The sequence below is a fragment of the Urocampus carinirostris genome, chromosome 7 (genome assembly GCF_059441175.1).
Source record: "Urocampus carinirostris isolate Australia breed hairy pipefish chromosome 7, RoL_Ucar_1.0, whole genome shotgun sequence".
Lineage (NCBI taxonomy): Eukaryota > Metazoa > Chordata > Actinopteri > Syngnathiformes > Syngnathidae > Urocampus > Urocampus carinirostris.
In genome coordinates, this window is record NC_142355.1 from 376129 (window position 1) to 395740 (window position 19612).

General features: G+C 41.6%; 2 protein-coding genes across 4 annotated transcripts; both read left to right on the forward strand.

Moving 5' to 3' along the window:
• Positions 1-751: 751 nt before the first annotated feature.
• On the forward strand, positions 752-4383 carry bet1l (Bet1 golgi vesicular membrane trafficking protein like). Its single transcript, XM_088339449.1, has 4 exons — positions 752-831; positions 976-1061; positions 3815-3871; positions 3939-4383. Exons 1-4 carry the CDS (start codon positions 810-812, stop codon positions 4104-4106), a joined length of 333 nt encoding a protein of 110 aa, XP_088195575.1. The 5' UTR covers positions 752-809; the 3' UTR covers positions 4107-4383.
• A 961-nt stretch (positions 4384-5344) lies between these two features.
• Positions 5345-19377, forward strand: nedd1 (NEDD1 gamma-tubulin ring complex targeting factor). 3 transcript variants are annotated; one of them, XM_088339448.1, is made up of 14 exons: positions 5345-5451; positions 7242-7387; positions 9809-9903; positions 9963-10079; positions 10135-10275; positions 12167-12396; positions 12481-12685; positions 12873-12969; positions 13035-13127; positions 15095-15145; positions 15216-15442; positions 15749-16029; positions 19038-19163; positions 19226-19377. In XM_088339448.1, exons 2-13 carry the CDS (start codon positions 7252-7254, stop codon positions 19138-19140), a joined length of 1776 nt encoding a protein of 591 aa, XP_088195574.1. In that variant the 5' UTR covers positions 5345-5451; positions 7242-7251; the 3' UTR covers positions 19141-19163; positions 19226-19377. The 3 variants fall into 3 exon arrangements, with proteins under 3 accessions (XP_088195574.1, XP_088195572.1, XP_088195573.1); XM_088339446.1 differs by having other exon boundaries at positions 19097-19163; XM_088339447.1 differs by lacking the exon at positions 15095-15145 and having other exon boundaries at positions 19097-19163.
• The last annotated feature ends 235 nt before the right edge of the window (positions 19378-19612 follow it).

Sequence of the window (19612 nt, forward strand, 5' to 3'; positions counted from 1 at the left end):
AGCCATTTAAGATATGTTAATGTGAATAAATATCCCCCCAAAATATAGACCAAAAATGACTGTAAAAGAATTATCGAACAATAAATTGAGAACTATGGTAAAATATGGTTGTGTTTTTTTGTTAATTTTATTAATTTTTAATTAATGACTATTAATTGTAATATTTTATATTTTTCTTTTTTTTCTTTTAGACATCAGTAGAAGATCAAATTATGAGAATGACTAATCAATGTACATTGACTTGTGGAATTCCTCATCGCCATCATGGCTGCTTTTATAAATAATAAATAAATAAATAATTTCCTTGTATTGTCATTCTGTGTAACAATGTACACAGAACGAAATGTCGATTGCACCTGACCCGTTGTAGCGAGCCGATGCAGCCGCAGCCAACAGAGGGCGCCGCCGACCACTTTTTAAGTCTTAGGAATGACTCACTTAGAGCATTTTATTTGTCAAAATATATTTAGTTTCATAAATATAAATTCACGTATATAGCAATTATTTTGATGTCCAATTATAGAACCAAACAATGGATTAAATCAGTAAAGAAATTGGCCCAGTCTAAAATGATTAATTTAGTTAGCCAGTGAGAGCACTCTACTTATCAATAGAAATTATATATTCACAAGTTAAAATTCATGTACAAACCAACTTATTTTTGTATTTATTTAAACAGTCAATTCAATGGATAAAGAAAATAAGCCGAACTAAAATCACAAACTTCCTTGTTTACGTCAGGCAGCCTTTTATCCAATCACGTCACGTTCCGAGTCAGCCTTGGTGCGTGACGTCACTCCCTGGCCAACATGGCGGCGGACTGGAACAGAGGTGACGAGTTTGCTTTGCTGTCGTTATTTGACAAACTCTTTCGCCTTCGGATCAAAATTGTGTCACTCGTTATTGTCCTTTCTTTCAAACGGTGAGTGTTTTTGTCATAGAAGGTGTAACGCCATCGCGTGTTTGTCGTGGCAGGCCATGGCTCGGTGGAGGAGATGCTGGACGCTGAAAACAAACGACTCGCTGACAACTTGGTCAACAAAGTTTCCAGACTCAAATCTGTAAGTAGCAAAATCTCTTCATTCCTTAAAATTCTTCAAACCTCACCTTGTTTATTTGCTATTAAACATCATCTCTTCAAACCTACAACAATAAGAACATTTATTGGAATCATTCTTTTGACAGTGTTAACAACAATCGACTTCGAACGTGTCAAATATTAAATATGTAGTCAATTCAAAATCCCAAAGGTGAGAAAAACCAGGACAAGTATGTGTGTGTCTGTGTGTGGAGTCAAACTTTGGAATCATTTACTAGATAAGATCAAACAATGTCCAACTATTCATGTGTTCAAATTTAAATACGAAAAAAGCATTACTCGCAGAATTCAGAAAATGGGGGTAGATTGGGAATAGTGCGTTTACAACTATGTTTAATACAATAGTGTGCCGCTGGATTTTGTCCTATTTTATCTTTCCAAAGAATCAAGCCATTATTCAGTATTTTTGCTATCTTCAGACGTGGAACTGTAATAGTCATCCATATCAGTAGGTGGCAGTCGATTTTTATATACTTTTTATAAAATAATGAACTGCTCATGAGGTAGAACAGTACATTAAATAACTTAATTTGTTTAACAAAGCGGTTTACGATTGCACTGTAAAAATAAAACATAATTAAAGCTCATCATTCTTTTTTATTTTAAGTATTATTTTCCTCTTTTTATATACTAATTACCTACTTATGAAGTAGGACGGTGAAATATTTGACGTAACTTCATTTTCAAACATTTTTGACGGACGGTGTGCCTCGGAACTTTTTTGTAAATATAAGTGTACCTTGATTCAAAAAGGCTTGAAAAACACTGGTCTAGGATAAAATTACGGTCAAATCAGAACATCCACTACAAGATAACTCCCGAGTGTTAACTGCTAATTGACTGAAGAAAGACCAATTAGTAGTTTCTGGGGACGAATTAATTGTAAATGTAAATAGTCTCTAAAAGCAATGAAGTCTACAAATTGACGCAAAAGGATGAGAAACTGATTTTCAAATTTCAACTGGTAATTGCTGGAGCTAAAAAAGTGCTAAGTTCAGGCTGACAACAGCAAAAAAAATAAACATTTTAATGGAGAATATCGATGCTAGACCATTCCCCTACAACGCTAGCAGCTATTTTTCAGGCACCAGTTGCAGTACACAGTTGGTAGTCGTTTCTATTTTAGCACAAGCGGGCCAAATATATTCAAAATAAAAGAAAATAAATAACAGCAATTGTCTTCATTCACTCAACTGACTAACATAATCAGATTGAAATATCGTAAAGTTCAAAAATATATTAACCTAAAACTGCACTTTAAGGATTAAAAATATACACAATGATTCATGGTGTGTAATCAGGATTGATGAATATATTATCACCCCCCTCCCCCCATTATATGCCACTATGATAATATGAGCATATACTCTACACCTTAATAAAGAGAAATGTAACGATTTAAAGTTCATCATGACCAGGTCGTGATAGTTTCCCACGTCGGCTCCTTTTCAATTTTCTAAAAACCAATAATAGTGTCTTGTTTGGTCATTTGTTCCTTAGTTTAATGTCAATCAAACATGTGTGGCCATAGCTTGAAAACATCTGCAGGATTTTTAATGGAAAACTTGGCGGTCTTTTTGGAAAAGGCCAACAAAAGAAATGTATTCGGTCATGTTTTAAAGAATAAAGTGGGACAACGTTGAGTTGTCTGGCCACGTGTATGAAAATATAATCAACAGAGACATCACATCATAAAAGGAGATCTCAAATTTGATTTCAATTAAGGATTGATTGTTATGGGTTTTCAGGGCCAATACCGAACATTATAGCATTAAGAGGAAGACGATAACTGATATTCATTTGCTGTAAAAGCTTAAAAATCAGCTGAACATATGTTCAATAATGCAAAAGGAAACTAAAAATGTTTAAATAAAACTTTAATAGGTGTCTGAAACCTTTTACAGCAAATAAATTAGATTTTTGATACAACTAACATAGAATAGAATATGCCTTTATTGTCATTGTTACAACACGGGATATATTGTGACAACGAAATTGGACGACTCCAGTTCCACATTTTACTAAACATGACTAATCTTTTACTCAAATCAAAAACTAACAGTACAGAATTTCCTTTACAATAAATGAATACAAATGTTGAATCAACCAACATGACTTAAAATAACAGCTGGCGAATTAAAATGTGTGGGCCCTCCTTTTTAAGAGCTAGATTGATGAACTAATGTTATGGTAACAGTTAGTCACTTAGCCTTCCACTTGAGCGCGCTTTTTATGCTCTCTCAATCACAAACACGCCTGATTGAGGAATTAATGTTATGATAATAGCTAATATATCAGTTTTTACCTGAACGTGCTTCCCTAAAACAAGTTCGATACACTTTTTATGCTATCGCTTAATTGCAAACATGCTTTTCTATCACGTAATGGTTCCTGCTTGAGTTTCTCCACCCCCATGTCACTTATCCAATCAGAAGGCACTGGGTGGTTAGCGAGGGGAGAAGAGATAGTTTTGGCTGCATCTGAGACTTTATGAACTGCCCGTCAAATGAATAGAAATAGCTCTATTCGTCAATTACCCAAATATCAGTGCTGATTATCGGCCCGCCTCTAACATTGAGCAATGTTTTCAAACTTTTCAAACTGCAAAGAGAAAGGGAAACTCGCCAAAACCGGCCTCTTTCGAGTTTTTCGTCCTTTGTGAATGAAACAGTAAATCTTGGCGGCCATTTTAAGTGTGAAAAACTTTTCCGACAGTTGGCGTACGACATCGACCGAGAGGCAGAGGATCAAAACGACTATTTGGACGGCATGGTGAGTCGGACGTGCACATTTTGCGAGGCGGCTGCTCTGAAGGTTTTGGATTTTGTCTTTTTACCAGGACTCTAACTTCCTGAGCACCACGGGCCTGCTGAGCGGCACCGTCAAGCGCTTCAACAGCATGGTCCGTTCGGGCCGCGACAACCGCCGCATTTTGTGCTACGTGGCCGTGGGACTGGTGGTCTTCTTCTTCTTTATCTACTATGCCTACGCCAGGATGCAACGCTGAGACGCTTGCCATTCCGTACGGAGTGGACGGGAAGGCCATCGGGAGAAGGGGTCCGAATGCCAAATATTAAGACTTTTTAAGGACATTGTCCAGGGGGAAAACGCTTTCCTCATGCAATATAGTGATCACCTTTTTAACGTAAAAGTTCCCGGATTTATTCTTTCATATTTATTTATTTTTGTTTGTATCTCGCCCAATGGCTTTTCAATTCCATTCCACTTTTTGTGTTTACTAAAGTTTGATTTTTCGGGGGCAAATAAATGAGTTCCGTACTGAATTGGTTCTTCTTTTTAACAAAGGACATTGTTTATTGTTTCGCGCCTTCCAGTGGTAACAAGAAACTTCATTCATCAAATGTGAGGTTAAAAGTTAATGCCCAACTGAGTTAAAAGCGCTCTTTTCCCTTATATTCCACTGCGACTATCTGCTTTTATCTTTTAGCAAAGCTGTTAGGGACTGGACATGATTTTCATGCTCAGTCCCACTCTTTGTCAGTGTGGCATGAAAATTGTGAAACTGAGAAGTTGCTTTTTTCAAGTGCAGTCCAAACCCCAGGAAAGATGAGTTTAAGTGTGTCTAAGAAATGCACATTGCGCGCAAGTATGAGGTTGCATAGGCTGTAATGATGAGACAGGCCAGGAGATGGCCTCAGTGAGTACGAAAGTTCAAAATTCTGTACTCCTTTAATAAGAAGATACTACAACTTTGAATACACAAACTATCATTTAATTGTGAATGTTTCAAAAGAGCTGACTTGATTGTTATGGGTACCCCCAAAAACCTTGTGAAAGGCTGGGCAAAAATGAGTAGAAAATAGTGCTGTTTGATCTCTTTGAGTCTCCATGGTTTATATTCCCCCTTGTGTTTTGTAGCATTCGTTTTCGATTGCACTACACGATAAAGCAACATCTAATGGTCAGATATTTCAGTGTCTCTTTAATGGAAGTTTTTCAAAATGACTATATCAACCATAAGAGTGTGAGACATGAGTACATTTGCCAATTGTTTAAAAACTTGATTTTAAATGGTAAGTCGTCAAATTGGGTCCGTTCAGAATTGTCATTACTAATAATGGACATTACTAATAATGGACAATTAATGTAAACAATGACACTGTACTTTTTTCTGTTATGGTTCGAAGTGGTTCTCATAAAATTGTAATACACTGTTTCATATTACTAGTGTAAGAAAAAAACATACCAAGAGAAAAAAATTCAATACAAAAATTGGTGATTATGAGTGACGTCACGCATGTCCCTCGTGGCTCTCCGTAGTGGCGGCAGCGTCTTCGTTTTTGAACGTTTCCCAACGTCTCCAACTTTCGGCCAAAAATCGACAAAAAAAGGTTGGATAATATCTCGCTCTTCTCATTTTGATAAAAGTCCTTTCAGGACACTTTGCGGGTTGTTTTTAACGCGTTGTCCGTCAGCGGGTTTTTGTCGAAAGAGTTTCGGTCAATTTAAAAGTTGTTAGCCTGACTGTTAGCCTAGCCGCACTTAGAGTCTCTTCGTTTTAAGTGATTTAACTTTTAGCCCACTAAATATTGCAAAGTTCCAAAAACTTAAGTATGGCATAGAGTGCTGAGATTTCCATTGATTGCAACAAATGTACAGTTATAACTAAACATACATTGTACTTTTAAAACAATACAAATGGACCTTGCAAAAATGCTGGGTGAAGGGCTGTCAAATGACAGCATAGGATACAACGCACATACAAATACTCGACTTTACTTGGTTGTCCGTGGGCGTCTGTAACTACTCGAAAACAAGGTAGGTTGTGAGGCCATCAGTTCCTGTGGTGTGTTTTGGGCCAATACAGCCTGGTGGCGCCCATTTCTCTCCAGGCCAACACGTTTCCACCCGGTCTTGAACCTTTCACATGTGAGGCAAGCCTGTTAACCACTATGGAACTATACACAGTAAACCAAAACAATATTATCAAGCACGCATTTAGGAGGGGCAACAGCTTCAAGCTATTAAAGTAAGTGATTAGCAATAGCCACTTTTGGAAAAAATGCATATTTCCTCCCTTTCAAAGTGTATCAATCTTTTCAAGTTTCAGAGAGAACATGGCATATTTGAGCATTCCACAAAGCGCTCTCGAGCCTGTAGATTTCTTCTTGGCTCTTGGGGTCACAAGTACACCAGCATTTCCTGAGCAAATGCACAAGATGTAAAGGTTATCCTTTGGGTAGAATTCAAAGCAATAGAAGTGTCCCTTACCCCAAATACTGCTATCGGTGGGGAAGGTTCACCCAAAGAATAGATGACGTCGTGTTCAAATAACCCTTCCAAAAGTCGTACACGTTGAGGCAGCATTAGAACCTATGACTTAAGATAGCAGGAGAAGCCACGGCATTTGTCACAGGACATCTGGATGAATGTGAGACTGTTTAGAATTTGAATAATGAACTCTGTGCAACTCTTAACTGGATAAGTCCCAGCCTAGCACGCAAAGTTGAAAATGATATTTTTGAGAACGCTTTAATAAATTTGTAGCCCCTAGTTAAAGATATTATAAATGTTGTTGGGAATTTTCTATCAAAATGTAGCGTTGACCAAATTGTTTGAATGAGTTATCTAATTCCATTAACCAAACACGACCCACATTTTTCCAACAATTATGCGCGCTCATTTTTTGAGAGAGAAATGACCAGAAGGATTACACGGGGCGGACGTTCATTGTTCCTAACAGAAGACCTAAGTGTATCAACAGGAGACTGCGGTCCCAGTTGCCCCGGATCATTTATACTTTTCACAAACAAAGAAAAGACATCCCGTTGGCTATGTGCTATGTATCATCTGTCGTTAACGTTAGCTTTCTGTCATTGGCCTTCCCCTCGCATGAGGGCGTGTCGGCCGGGCTCCGCAACCTTTGCATACCGGCGCGCCCCGACGTCTGCCCTTCTACGTCTAGCCTTCTCCGTCAGCACTCACGGGACTTCTGTTATCAGAAATACGTCTGATGCATTCCACACAGCCTAACCTTCTAATGTACCTTGAATAAAAACAGTAATTATCTCGACTGCATTAAACTGAGTACATGTACTTTGTAGTCAAATGTATAAAATCCTTTCATGTCTTTTGAGTCATTCCGGTTAACCGCGTCTTGTTGTATGTGTTTGTACGCAAGCGCCTAGGCCATGGATGACGTGACGTGCCTGCTGTCAACGGGAGATGCGGTGAAAATCTGGGACGCCGACTCCATGACGCTGCTCCGGAACTTCAACCCGCACGGCAGCAGCAGCCCAGTGGCGCAGGCCTGCTGGACAGCCAACAGGATCCTTTTTGGTTCTTCATAAGTCGAATAAGTCAGAGGAGCAAAAACGTGATGTGTATTTATGAAGATTGGCAATCCTTGATGGTTTTGGGGTCTGTTATTACGTTCAGAATTCAAAATTTTGGTCAAAAATGCCCTTGGAAGTTGGGCGCGTTACTGAAAAAAGTCATTAGTTACAGTTACTCGGGAATTCATTTAAAAAGTCAGTTCCTTCTTAAGACTATTGACAACAAGAAGTAGCATGTTTTTCTGAAACTAAGAAGTTAGAATTTAGCGTAAATACGCACATAAAGGCCGACCCTCTCAAAATGCTTTAAAATAATAGCCACGTAATAAAAGTCAAGGAAGAAAACGTGTACACCCAACTGTAGAACCTTTTCATATTTATGGCTTGTGCAATCTTGAGCGCTTGCTTTAACGGAGACACTCCATATCCATTTTGTCGCTGGGCTTGAAACAACAGGAAGATCTCATTTCTGGGTGCTGTGCATAACATTTTCTTTTTCTCTCTCGGCATTGTGTGTTGCAAATATAATCTGACGAAAGAAAAGACCAAAATCGAGCACACTTTTGCTTTCAATTCTGTGCTCGCGCAACTAATGCAACCGATGGATCGAGGGACGGACGTGATAACAAAAGTGAAGCAAGAGTTCTCGACAATCAAGACGCCACTATAATTCATGATCTGCATTTGTAAAGTAACGGAGTAACCCCACAAGTAGCAACGACCGTTACAAAATGTTATTAATAACGTGCTACAGAACTCATTACTGAGAAAAGTAATCGCGTTACATAAACATATTCCTTTGTAACGTGTTGGTCTCAAAACGTCACGTTGACTTAAGCTTGTATTTTCCCATCTGCAAACCGTTGTCATGATCTGCTCCCGTCCGCTTTGCAAAAAAGCATGAAAAAAGTAAATATTATCATTATTCATAAAAATGGACTCTTAACCCTATTGTAATTGTGAAAAAGGCACAAGACTATCTGACGCTACTGATTTGAGGTCGAGCGTTTTTTGCTCCGGAGCTGAGCGGTGGTCTGATGTAGGGCTGCAACGAGCGACTATTTTCATGGTCGATTAGTCACCGACTATTGAAAGGATTGGTGGTGTCACCGGATGAATATTCATTTTTACTTACATTTAGTATGAAGTTGATTTAATCACATGGCAAATAATAATAAACACAAGAACACAGTGAAAAACACATCTTTTATTGAAAATACTGCGCATTCGTACAAAAATGGACTAAAATTCCCCATCCAAATAGGCACAATTCTGGAGGGGTAACTTTATTTTATTTTATTTTTTTTATAACTCTTCCCCCGGGGCAACAGAAAATAATTGAGAAGCACTTATGTAACCCAAGCAGCTGTAGAACAGTAAATAAAACAAATATTTAAAAAGTAAAATGGTGTCAAGTACATTCAGTGGTCCACTGCTATATCTTTGACCACTGTACTCTTATGATTCTTCAAAGTTTTAATGAAACAGTTTTAACAACTGACGTTTGTCGTTTTCAACGTTTTAACGAGGGATGTTTGTTCTTTGAGCGCAATGAATTTAATTTCAAATACGCTGGTCATGCACAGTCTGGCATAACGCTCAAGCTCTCTTTGTATCAAATATACTAGGCATGAATGTTAACGGAATCTTACCGAAGCCAGTCCGACTGTCTGACTGTTCTCTTTAAATGTTCATGCGTCACTGAGGTACTGCCACGATACCCAAAGTCTGCTTGGCAAACTCTGCAAGTTTCGGAGCAGCCCGTGAAATAGGCCCCAGAAATATAAACAGAGCAGATGAATCTTGACAGGAGAGGGAGAAGCTGTTTATTAATGTTCATCAGTGTCCAAAACGGAGTTCTCATTCGTCTAAGAGACAATCGGCGTTCTTATACCCTCCGGAGTGAAAACATCACGTCAGAAATATCCCATGTCGCTTAGTGCGTCCCCTCGTGATGAAGCACTTGTTTTTCTCAAAGTGCGTGCTACCAGGAATTGACAATGTTTTTCCTCAGAATGTTTTTGTCCTCTTTCGATTCTCCAAAGTTACACAATTTCCAAGAAAATCGTTGGAGTCGGCCTGACACAGCCAAATTCCTATCAGCTTGCAAGGCGAATGTTATTATTAATAACACTCGCTGACATTTAAACTCTGTGGAAACAAGCCTGGAATTTCCTGTCTTAAACAAATGTGTCCTCAATATGTCAAGCTCCGACGCCATTAATCTACAACACAAGTAGTCCTTCTATCCGCTGTATCCAGCTTCACTCTGTTGGAAAAAGCGTGACAATAGTTGACCATAGAATATATCGTTGACTATTTTTATGAGCGATTTGCGTCGACAACGCCGACTCGCGCTCCCGCTCGGGAGTCAAAACGCGAGGTGTCGGTTCGCTCCTTGACCCCGCAGCAGATCAGCACATTGTCAGCGTCAGCAGCAGCGGTGACAAGATCGCCCTCTCCAGCCTGGAGTCCCCGCAAACACCCTTGCTGGAGATGGCGCAGGGGGTGAGTGAGCGCCATCCATGCGTTTTCGGCCTCGGCTAATCGCCGCTCTTTGGGTCCAGAGAGGTCAGACGTGCGTGTGCCTCAGCGGCTCCTCGCGATTCGTGGCCAGCGGCGGTCCGGACGGCCGCGTTCACATTTGGGACTTGAAGATGTCCCGGCTGCAGCGTTCGGTGCAGGTGAGTCTCCGGCGCCGCCGTATTCCGTCCGGTCCTGAGGCCTCGGCGTTTCCAGGATCACGCCGACGAGGTGACGCGCGTCTCCTTCAACGCCAACGACAGTTTGCTGGCGTCGGGATCCACCGACGGTAACCTGGCGCTCTACAGCCTGGGCACCAACACGTCCGGCAAAGCCTTCGGACACGGCAGCCAACAGGTACCACTCTCGTGAAGCTCATTTCCGTGGCTGGCTCACTTCCATTTGTGCTAGAGTTTTGAAAGAACCGCTCCCGAAAAAAAGGCGAAAGTAAATACCTGGTTTTGTGCCCCGATGGCCTAGGACAGTGTTTTTCAACCGTTTTTGAGCCAGGGCACGTTTTTTTGCTCTACAAACTTACTGATGGTGCCTGAATCATAAGAGCTAGCGTCGCTCAGGCTGCTTCTGGCATCATTCTTCTCAATTTAAAAGAAAAATTGTAACGCATTATACACCGGAAGAATAAACATTTCCTTTTTATTTGAAGTTGTGAGCTTCCTATTTTGCCTTTGCGGTTAGCTGTTAAGCCATTGCTTTAGGGGTCGACTTGGCTAACATTAATTAGCGACCTCTTTTGATCTAGCAGCCGACGCGTAGTGATGACGTCACGTGGCGCTGTCCCGGCGCCGATCGAAGGCGACGCGTCTCTACAACCTATTCTATCACGCAATATTCTAGAGAGGAACTACTGTTACAACGCCCTGTGGATATTATTAGGTTATTATGTATAGTACTATGCCAACGAGGTTCCTCCGACCTATTCTACTCTTGTCTTGTTATTTACATATTCTTTCTTTTTAAACTATTCTATTTAATTACCTTGTATTATACACTACAATATCTTTTTTACTCTATTCTTTTACATCTATTATCATTTTTGAGAGTTGGCGTGTCAAATTATTTTTTGTATATATCGTGTTTATGGTTTATACTGGCTGAATAAATAAATACAATAAATCTCAGACGATCTCACTAGAATTAAGGGTCATTAGCTGCGACGAGCACAGCGTTACTAACTGGCATCAGCAGCTACCTTTTGGTTCATGTTATGAGGATTTGAATATTGAGGAAATGTGTCTCAATCTAAATATTGCTCTATCTGGACATATTCCCAAATATTTCTTAGGTTTTTAATAGCTTCATCAGTTCGCTACGTTCCTCTTGATTGGTGGGGAACTGGCTCATAGAACCGTTTTGTTCAGGAACGACACATCAGTACTCGGAACCCTTTCTTTGAGTGTCGCTCGCCTTACAAATTGTACGAGTTATGCTGCTCTGAATCCTCCTGCTTGGAAGTGAGCCCGTGATGGAAAAAAGACATAGACCCTTCTAGGCAAGTCAAGTCATGTTTATTTATATAGCCCTTAATCACAAAGAGTCTCAAAGAGCTGCATAGATCAAAGACTATTGCAAACTATTGTTACAGACTATTATGACAGCATCCCCTGATCTAAAACCTACATGAGGGCAAATAATACACATATTATCAACATCAAATATAGATTATTCATATGCTATAGAGTAGAAGTGCGTTTAAAGCTTAGAATTAAATATTTCCACTGAGGTTGCGGATGAAATCTCGAGGGGAGGAGCATTCCACAGCACCGGGGCCCGGATGGAGAACACTCTCGAACCTGCGGATCTCTTCTTGGCTTTTGGGATCACGAGTAGACCGGCGTTTTCAGAGCGAAGGCTCCAGACCGGAACATAGGGGGAAATTCGATCTGAAAGATATGAGAGAGCAAGTCCATGCATGAATTTCTATACTACCACCAGAACCTTCAAATCACATCTGAAGCTAATAGGGTGCCAATGCAGGTTAGCTCAATTCAGGGTCATGTGATCAAACATTCTTGTCTTGGTTAAAAGCCTGGCTGCAGCATTTTGGCTTTTGATTTTGGACTTGGGAAGACCAGAGAGTAGTACTTTACAGTCATTCGAGACGGGAAGTAACAAACGCGTGAATTCTAATCCTGCATCTGACTGAGACAGCATAGGGCGAATTTGAGCAATTTTGTGAAGATGTCTGCCTTCTTGGTCTTCCGTGCGTCACTAACCTTGTCGGGTACAGCCGGTGCGCGACCTGGCGCTTTCGGTCTTGAAGCGCTCGCTGCTGGGCAGCGTGTCGGCGGGCGGCTGGCTGACTCTGTGGGACGTCAACACGCAGAAGGAGCTTCACGCCTTCCGCGACGCTCACAAAGCGCCCTCCTCGGGTGTGGCCTTCTCGCCCGCCAGCGAGCTGCTGGTGCTTAGCGCCGGCCTGGACAAGAAGATCGTCTGCTACGACACCGCCAGCAAAATGTGAGACGTCGAAGGTGAGCGAACGCCTCACCTCGTATAGAAATCTGAGCGTACGTGGTTTTTTTTTTGGTTCTGTTTTTGTAGAGTGCTGCGCTGCATCCGCACAGAGAACCCGTTAACGTGCTTGGCCTTCACCCCGGACGGCTCGGGCGTGCTGGTGGGCTCCAGTGAAGGTGACATCTCGCGCTACGACCTGAGGAACAGCAGCGCCCCCGTCAGGGTGACGCCGGCGCACGCCACACCCGTCACCTGTCTGCGCTATCAGCGCGCCGCCACCCCCAGACACAAGGTAGTGCTGCCGAGGCCTACTTCCTCCTCCTTCTTTCTCTAAAATGAAGCGCGCCGTCATCACGCTCGGATGTATCGAACATGAATTTACGAGTCGAGGCCGTGCTGACTGACCGACGCGATCAAATTTTCATCACGCTAAAACATTCGCCAGCTCCCTAAACCCGTTGTGGCCGTTTTTCCGACAGTCGAGCAGAACTTCTTCGTCCCGAGTCTCCGGCTCCTCAAAAGCATCCACCGGAAATCCGGGCCCCGCCTCGAGCTCCACCCCTTACACAAACGCAGGTATGTTTATGTCACGTGACGGTCGGAGACGGAACTCCTCTTCTGGATTTGATCGTATCCCGCAGGTGGCGCTCTAGCTCAGACGGTCAATCAAGAGGCCGACAAGTTCAACAACTTGGGACGAAGCAGCCTGGACATCTTCTCGCCGCTGCGAAACGGTAAAAAGACGCCGCGATTGGGACGGCGTCCACGCGGAGCCAACGCGGGGGTCTCGAACTCAATTTCACCGAGGGTCACGTGGGCGTAATCGCTGTCCTCAAAGGACCCCTTTTAACTTATAAATGTAACCGGTTTGTATAATGAATGTAACAACTCCTTTATGTAACGTAACTCAGAATTTTGGTATTATCCGGGTCACAAACATTACAGTTGTATTGAAAAAAAATCTGACAACCTACATGTAATGTTATGAATGAAATGCAGTGATACCTTTACATAGGAGAAATGTTCTCCCACATACCAATGAAAATCCAAGTTACAAGAATTTCCAGACGTTCACTAGAAACCGGTGCTTTAAGTCCTTTTATTATAATATTTATCTTATTACTGTATTTTTATACCTTAGGGAGTCAGGGAACAAATATTTATTTGTGTGTAGTGCTTTTTTTTTTTTTTTTTTTACAGAAATAGAACTCTTTAAGTTTGGGTGCGCGTTTTACGTGAAGTTTCTCGGTAGTTTATTCATGTATTTGTTCAATGATTCATCAGTTAAAAAATACAGCTGACAACAATCGCAAAACATTAGATGCGACGGGAATTGAACCCGCGTTGCAGCGGTTATAACGCCAAATCTTAATCACTAGAGTGTAGTGTGACTAGACCAACAGTGATATGGATAACAGACGAAAAGCCATTCGATTTTATTTTATTATCACACTTTTTATTCACGGTACCAGTAACGAATGTTAGACAATGAAGTCAACAGGAAGTTGTCCCAAAGGAAAGAAATAAATGCTTGTGCGCAAGGGAAACAATTCTTTGGTGTATCTGATGAAGAATCGGACCTTCAAGGACATTAAACAAATACATTTTCAATGTAATGTCGGAACTGTGTTTATAGTTTACGTTGTCACGAAATGATTTTCATCACGGCTGCACGTATCCAAAAACGTTTGTCGCTCACAATTTTCAGTTTTGTGCTGAGAAACGGTGAAACGAGTCACGTACGGATTTTCAATGAGAAATTACGCCTTTTACACAATTGGTTTTCAGTTATTTTGTGTGGTAAATCTTCGCGCGGAATAGAAGCTTTTCTAGAGACGAGCTTGATCCGAGAACAAATTAATCTGGTATATAGAGGTGTCACTGTATGATAGATAACACAATCTTGGGGATTTTTAGGATCATTTATTCTTTGGTTCCACTTATTGGCATCCATGTGGAAATACTGGCACGAAGTGGCCCTTCGCAGATATCGTAGTTGACATGCGTTGTGGGAAATGTCAATTTTGGTCTTTTGACTGTTGGCGTACAATCCGTGTACCGCTGCGCGTTCAACTTCCAGAATCTGGGCCGAGTATTTGGACCAAGAAAAAAAGGAGAGCATTTCAGTTGAGGACTTTCATCACAAGGTTACAAAATAAAAGATAAGCCGAGTCTACCCCGGGCCCGTCGATTAGGATAAAGTCATTCCTTCGACGGGCATCGAAAAATGGCTCGCCACTGTTTTAAAGGAAAGGAGGGTGGATTTGACTAAATGGAAAATGAAACTTCACCGGGCAAAGGAAGGAAGTGACATCTTCACAAGAGACCTTTTGTCAACACTGGACCCAGCTGGATTTTGAAGGTTGTCTGATAAGATTAGCCGATTCAAGGCAGGAGTTACACGAACGCCCCACAGAAAAAGCGCTGGTAAAGATTCGAAGAAAACAAAGGATACGTCCATTGGAGCAAATGAATACAGCAAGTAAATACTTCATTCAACTATGCGGATAAACATAATGTGCTTTTATTGCAACTAAATGAAAGTAATAATGAAATGATTGAATAATATCATTGGAAAATATGAAGTGATATATTTTAATAATCTAAAATGACCCATTTATTTTGAGACGCGCAGACATTTGAAGCTCTCGCATAATAAAATTCACGTCAGGCGTCGTGACGTAACCTGTGACGTACGCAGATGCCGCGAGTCCGCCGACCAGCGCCGAGGGGATGTTTGGATCGGCTCCAGGTGCGTGTCGCGGTCACCCGTTTGATTTGGTGGCGGCGCCGGGATCACGCTCTTCTGTTTGCTACGGCAGGCCTGCATAGCAAGGACGCGGGGCCTCCTCAGATCTCGGGTCGAGGAAGTCTGGACGTTTTCTCGCCGCTCCGAGAAGAACGGACGGACCTTCCCGGAAAGACGTCGGCGGGACGACACTTGCGCATCGCCTCCTTCTCCCAGTCGCCGGTCATCCAGGAGGAGGAGCTTGACCAGAAGGAGGAGGAGCCACCACAACAGGAGGCGGAGCCTGCCCGGGCTGAAGAGGTTGTGACTTCGATATTACTGTTTTAATAGTTGACAAGTCATGCCGATAAGTTGAATCATCGTGTCATTATTTTTTCTCAAACTTGGCCCTAAGTGGGTTTTTTTATAGAAAATGATAACGCAATGAAGAATATCATTTATGGAACATACTGCAGATTCATACAAAAAGTTAAATAATAACGCCCTATCTGAAACCAAAGGGTATAGTTGACAATGGAATTGATTGTTTTTTTGTTTTTTTCCATCAACTCGTTACTTATGGGGAGGACGAACGACCGCTTTACAGAGTTTGGTGTTGATTTCCAGGCGGAGGGGCGCACCCCGCCCGACGCGTCCCAGCCAATCAATCGCAACTTTCTGGCCACGCCCTTCACTCCCGAGCTCAGAGCCGACGGCGTGAAAGCCGAGCTCCGCTACGATTCGCCCGTCGGGGGTACGAAGGCCCCCGGTTGGCTGGACGCTAGTCGGCGGGACTCGGCTCACCCTTCACCTGCGGCGACCGGAGAGGCGACGGAACCGCCCCCCTTCACCAGCATCCAAATGAAAGTCCTGTCCGACAGCATCCACGAAGCGCTGGACGAGTTCAGGTGAGCCGGCCCGAAGTTAGAGCGCGGGGATCGGGAAGGTGTGGCTCTTTTCGTGAGTACGTCCGGCTCAAATCTACAGATAGATAGATAGATAGATAGATACTTTATTCATCCCCGAAGGGAAATTCACTTTTCCAGCAGCATCCCTGAGCTGAGAACAATCGAAAATAACACGGGAGCTGCTGGAGTGGCTGCCATTCGTGACGGCGCCGGAGAAACGATTCAATTTGAATCATGTACAAACAAACAAACAATTGAATCATGTACAAGAAACGATTCAATTTGAATCATGTACAAACAAACAAACAATTGAATCATGTACAAACAAAATATTTATGTTTCAATAAGTGGAGTGTTAATAAAATGGGGGGAAAATAATTTCTGATACTGATATAACCAGGTAAAACTAATTTTAAGTTACGGCATAGACAAGTCCTATTTATTTATTCTCAAATGGTGGTAAACAAACGGACGACAATACATTAAGTCACAACAGAGGGTATGTTACAGAAAGAGTACATTAATCATAATTTATGTTAATATTATCACGAACATTGTTGTAACCTGAATTTTCAAAAGGCTATACTCAAATCATTTTAAAAATAATTGCCTAAAACTGGTATTTTTGTCTCAAATCAACCCCCAAAATAGGGCCATCTTATTCAAAATACGCAATATCCCTCCCCGTCCTTTAGCCCATTGACGTGTGCTCATAAATTTTCAGTTACCTGAGCACATTCAAATCACAACTGCATTTGACTACTGACACAAGCAACAAGTTTTTTTGAGTCTTTGCTTGCAAATGAGTTATCAAACATAGTTGCGATTACCATCTAAGAAATTAAAAATAGCAACATAAAATTACCTTGATCAGCATCCTTCTCATTTTCTACAATCTCAACAAATGATACATAACCGGATAGATCTCCTCGTTTCCTTGGCAACAAAGAAAGGTTGTACAAGGTGCTTTGACCAGGTGGAACCTTGAGGGATGAAATGCCACTGATAATAGATAAGTCTGTCACCACCTGGGCATGATAGAATAGAATATACCTTTTTTATCATTGTTACAAAATGGGTTGAACATATTGTGACAAGGAAATTAGACGTGGCACTGACTGTATCACATTTTACTGTGAGGATTAAAAAAAAAAAAAAAGTTAATTGACACAATATTTACACAAGAACCTGTCGGCATGTAGAGGCAGAAGATATATCTATATATATATATATATATATATATATATATATATATATATATATATATTGGGTGTTTACATACAGTTTTGGGATAGTATTAGTGCAAGATGCAATATTTTCTTTTCATCGTTCCAATTTTGGTATCGATAGTTTTTCGTGATGACACGCGTATCCCTGATTTTAATCCGTCAGCCATTTCTGATGGGTCCGCCAGATACAGTTTGATGTTGTCACCGGTCTAGACTTTTTTTGTTGAATGTTCGAATGAAAGAGGAGGAATTTGTTTTTTTGTTTTATAAGAGTTGAGTACATGCAGCTTTACATCTGAACCAAGTCACCACAAATGGAAACAAAATATTCTTTATTCAATTGTCGTACAGCTTTCAAATAAAGAAAAAGGAAATACAAAATAAGGCTTTTGCAGGGAATGGGCAATAGTTTTGGATCACACTAGGAGGCTGGGCCTACCGAAGCTGAGAAAATATTGCACGGTATTGTCTTTAAGTGTCTGCGAGATGCCTTCTGTGCATGATCTTACATTGGAGGAGTTGGTGTCTGGCACAAATAGATGAAGAGTGGACACGATTTAGTATTTGGTCCCATTCCTTACCAGAAATTGTGATTTGGAGATATTGGTCCCAGACAGAACTGAGTGATAATGGATTGAGTTTTAAAAAAAGTGTTTCGAGATGTTTGATTTTTATGCTGTGCCTAGTGATTACAATGAGCCCATCATGGTCTCTGGAGGCCGGTCCAGGAAGTGAGGAAATTAGTTTTGGATAAAATGCTGAGTCTGAAAGTAACGAAATAAAAGAGAGCAGGGGAGTTTGAATTCTGAGAGGATAGTAAATACGCTGTCAATATACAGGTTGTCCTTGGTCTTCAGGCCACTGTTGGACCACGATTCAAAAGCACGATGAGAGCATGATGGAATGAGTCATTTTCTGTTGACAGGGGGAAGTCTAGATGAGCAGTGGAGTCTGAATGCTTTTCTGAATTGCTCACAAAATTTTAAAGTGGTCTGTACAACTGAGCTTGGTGCTATTTGCTTGAGTGGTAGAGGTAGTTGACCATAAATCTGATGAGGTGGAAAAAAAGTTCCATGTTGGCCAAGGAGGGCCATTTATCAGAGGGGATTTTGACATTCCAGAAAAGGAGCTTGTGAATATTGGTAGCCCAGTACTACCTGCGAAAATTTGGCAAAGCTAAGAGTGGTCTTCTCAATCCCAGCACGTTTATCAAACCACAAAAATGAATGAGTCAACTCTAATTTGATTCAAAATAAAGGACTTCTGGATCAAAGTGGGCTCATGTTCGAATATATAAGGGAACCGGGGCAGTTTTGTCAGCTTGATGAGATTAGCTCTCCCTAGTAAGGACAAAGGAAGTGTGTTCCATCTATGCAAGTTTATTTTCCATCCCGATATCGCTTTGAAACGCTCCACTATATTTCAAATCCAAGAAAGCGACATATTTGGATTCGAAATGTAGAGCATAAGGTCAACATTTTCTACTAGGGTGCCCTGACCTGGCACCACAGCCCAGCCAGTGAATATCTTACATTAAACTCAATAAATGTAACCTTTATTCAATCCTATGAAACCCTTCAATACGAAGCCACAGCGCTAGTTATTATTATTATTATTAGTGATTTGACGGCGAGTGCGAATGAGAGGGGCGAGAGTTTCAAGGTTTGTTCATTTGAAAAGGGGTGTATGCTCCATAAACTCGTGTCACATACTATAACATGTTAGCCAAGGCTAATTCTCAATGCCCGTCCCCATAAAAGATATTTTGCTTTCCTGAAGTCCTTTAGGTTCCCGAGCCCTATGTTTAGCATGGCAACTCTTGCCGTCCTTGTGCACAGGGACGCCTGTCACCGCGACATCATCAACCTTCAGGCGGAGATGATTCGACAATTCTGCATCCAGCTGGTGAGTGACGCTTAAGATCACCTCATAGGGCAAGGAGTCGCCATCTGCAATATATCTCCTAGAACGAATTCCACGCCATGATGTCGGAGCAACGCTCGGCTTGCGAAGAGGCCTGGCAAGAGAACCGACGGCTCAGGGAAGAGAACCTTCGACTTAAGACTCACTACTGAAAAAGATGCCTTTTCCAATGTTAATAAAGATGATGTCAATCGGCTAGGTTCAAAGCCTTACTTGTGTCTGCTGGGAAGAGAGGAGACGGGATTAAAAGTTCAAGGAGGTTATTTTGAAGGGACAGTGTGTGGTGTTTAACCACTCCATGCCGCTGTATTGTGTATTCATTCTCATTTTTGGTGGTACCCTGAGTTGCAAGATGACAATCATGTCAGTTTTGGGTCTGGGGTCAGCAACAAGCGTCTCTTTGGTGCTCCCTAGTGGCTTCTTGGTGCTTT

Excerpts from the sequence above, each read along its gene's own strand:
- bet1l (XM_088339449.1), top strand. The coding sequence starts at position 810 with ATGGCGGCGGACTGGAACAGAG. Across the intron at positions 832-975 it reads GGCGGCGGACTGGAACAGAG|GCCATGGCTCGGTGGAGGAG; the intron begins GTGACGAGTTTG and ends TTGTCGTGGCAG. Across the intron at positions 3,872-3,938 it reads ACGACTATTTGGACGGCATG|GACTCTAACTTCCTGAGCAC; the intron begins GTGAGTCGGACG and ends TCTTTTTACCAG.
- nedd1 (XM_088339446.1), top strand. The coding sequence starts at position 7,252 with ATGGATGACGTGACGTGCCTGCTGTCAACGGGAGATGCGGTGAAAATC. Across the intron at positions 7,388-9,808 it reads GGCCTGCTGGACAGCCAACA|ATCAGCACATTGTCAGCGTC; the intron begins GGATCCTTTTTG and ends ACCCCGCAGCAG. Across the intron at positions 12,970-13,034 it reads CACCCCTTACACAAACGCAG|GTGGCGCTCTAGCTCAGACG; the intron begins GTATGTTTATGT and ends CGTATCCCGCAG.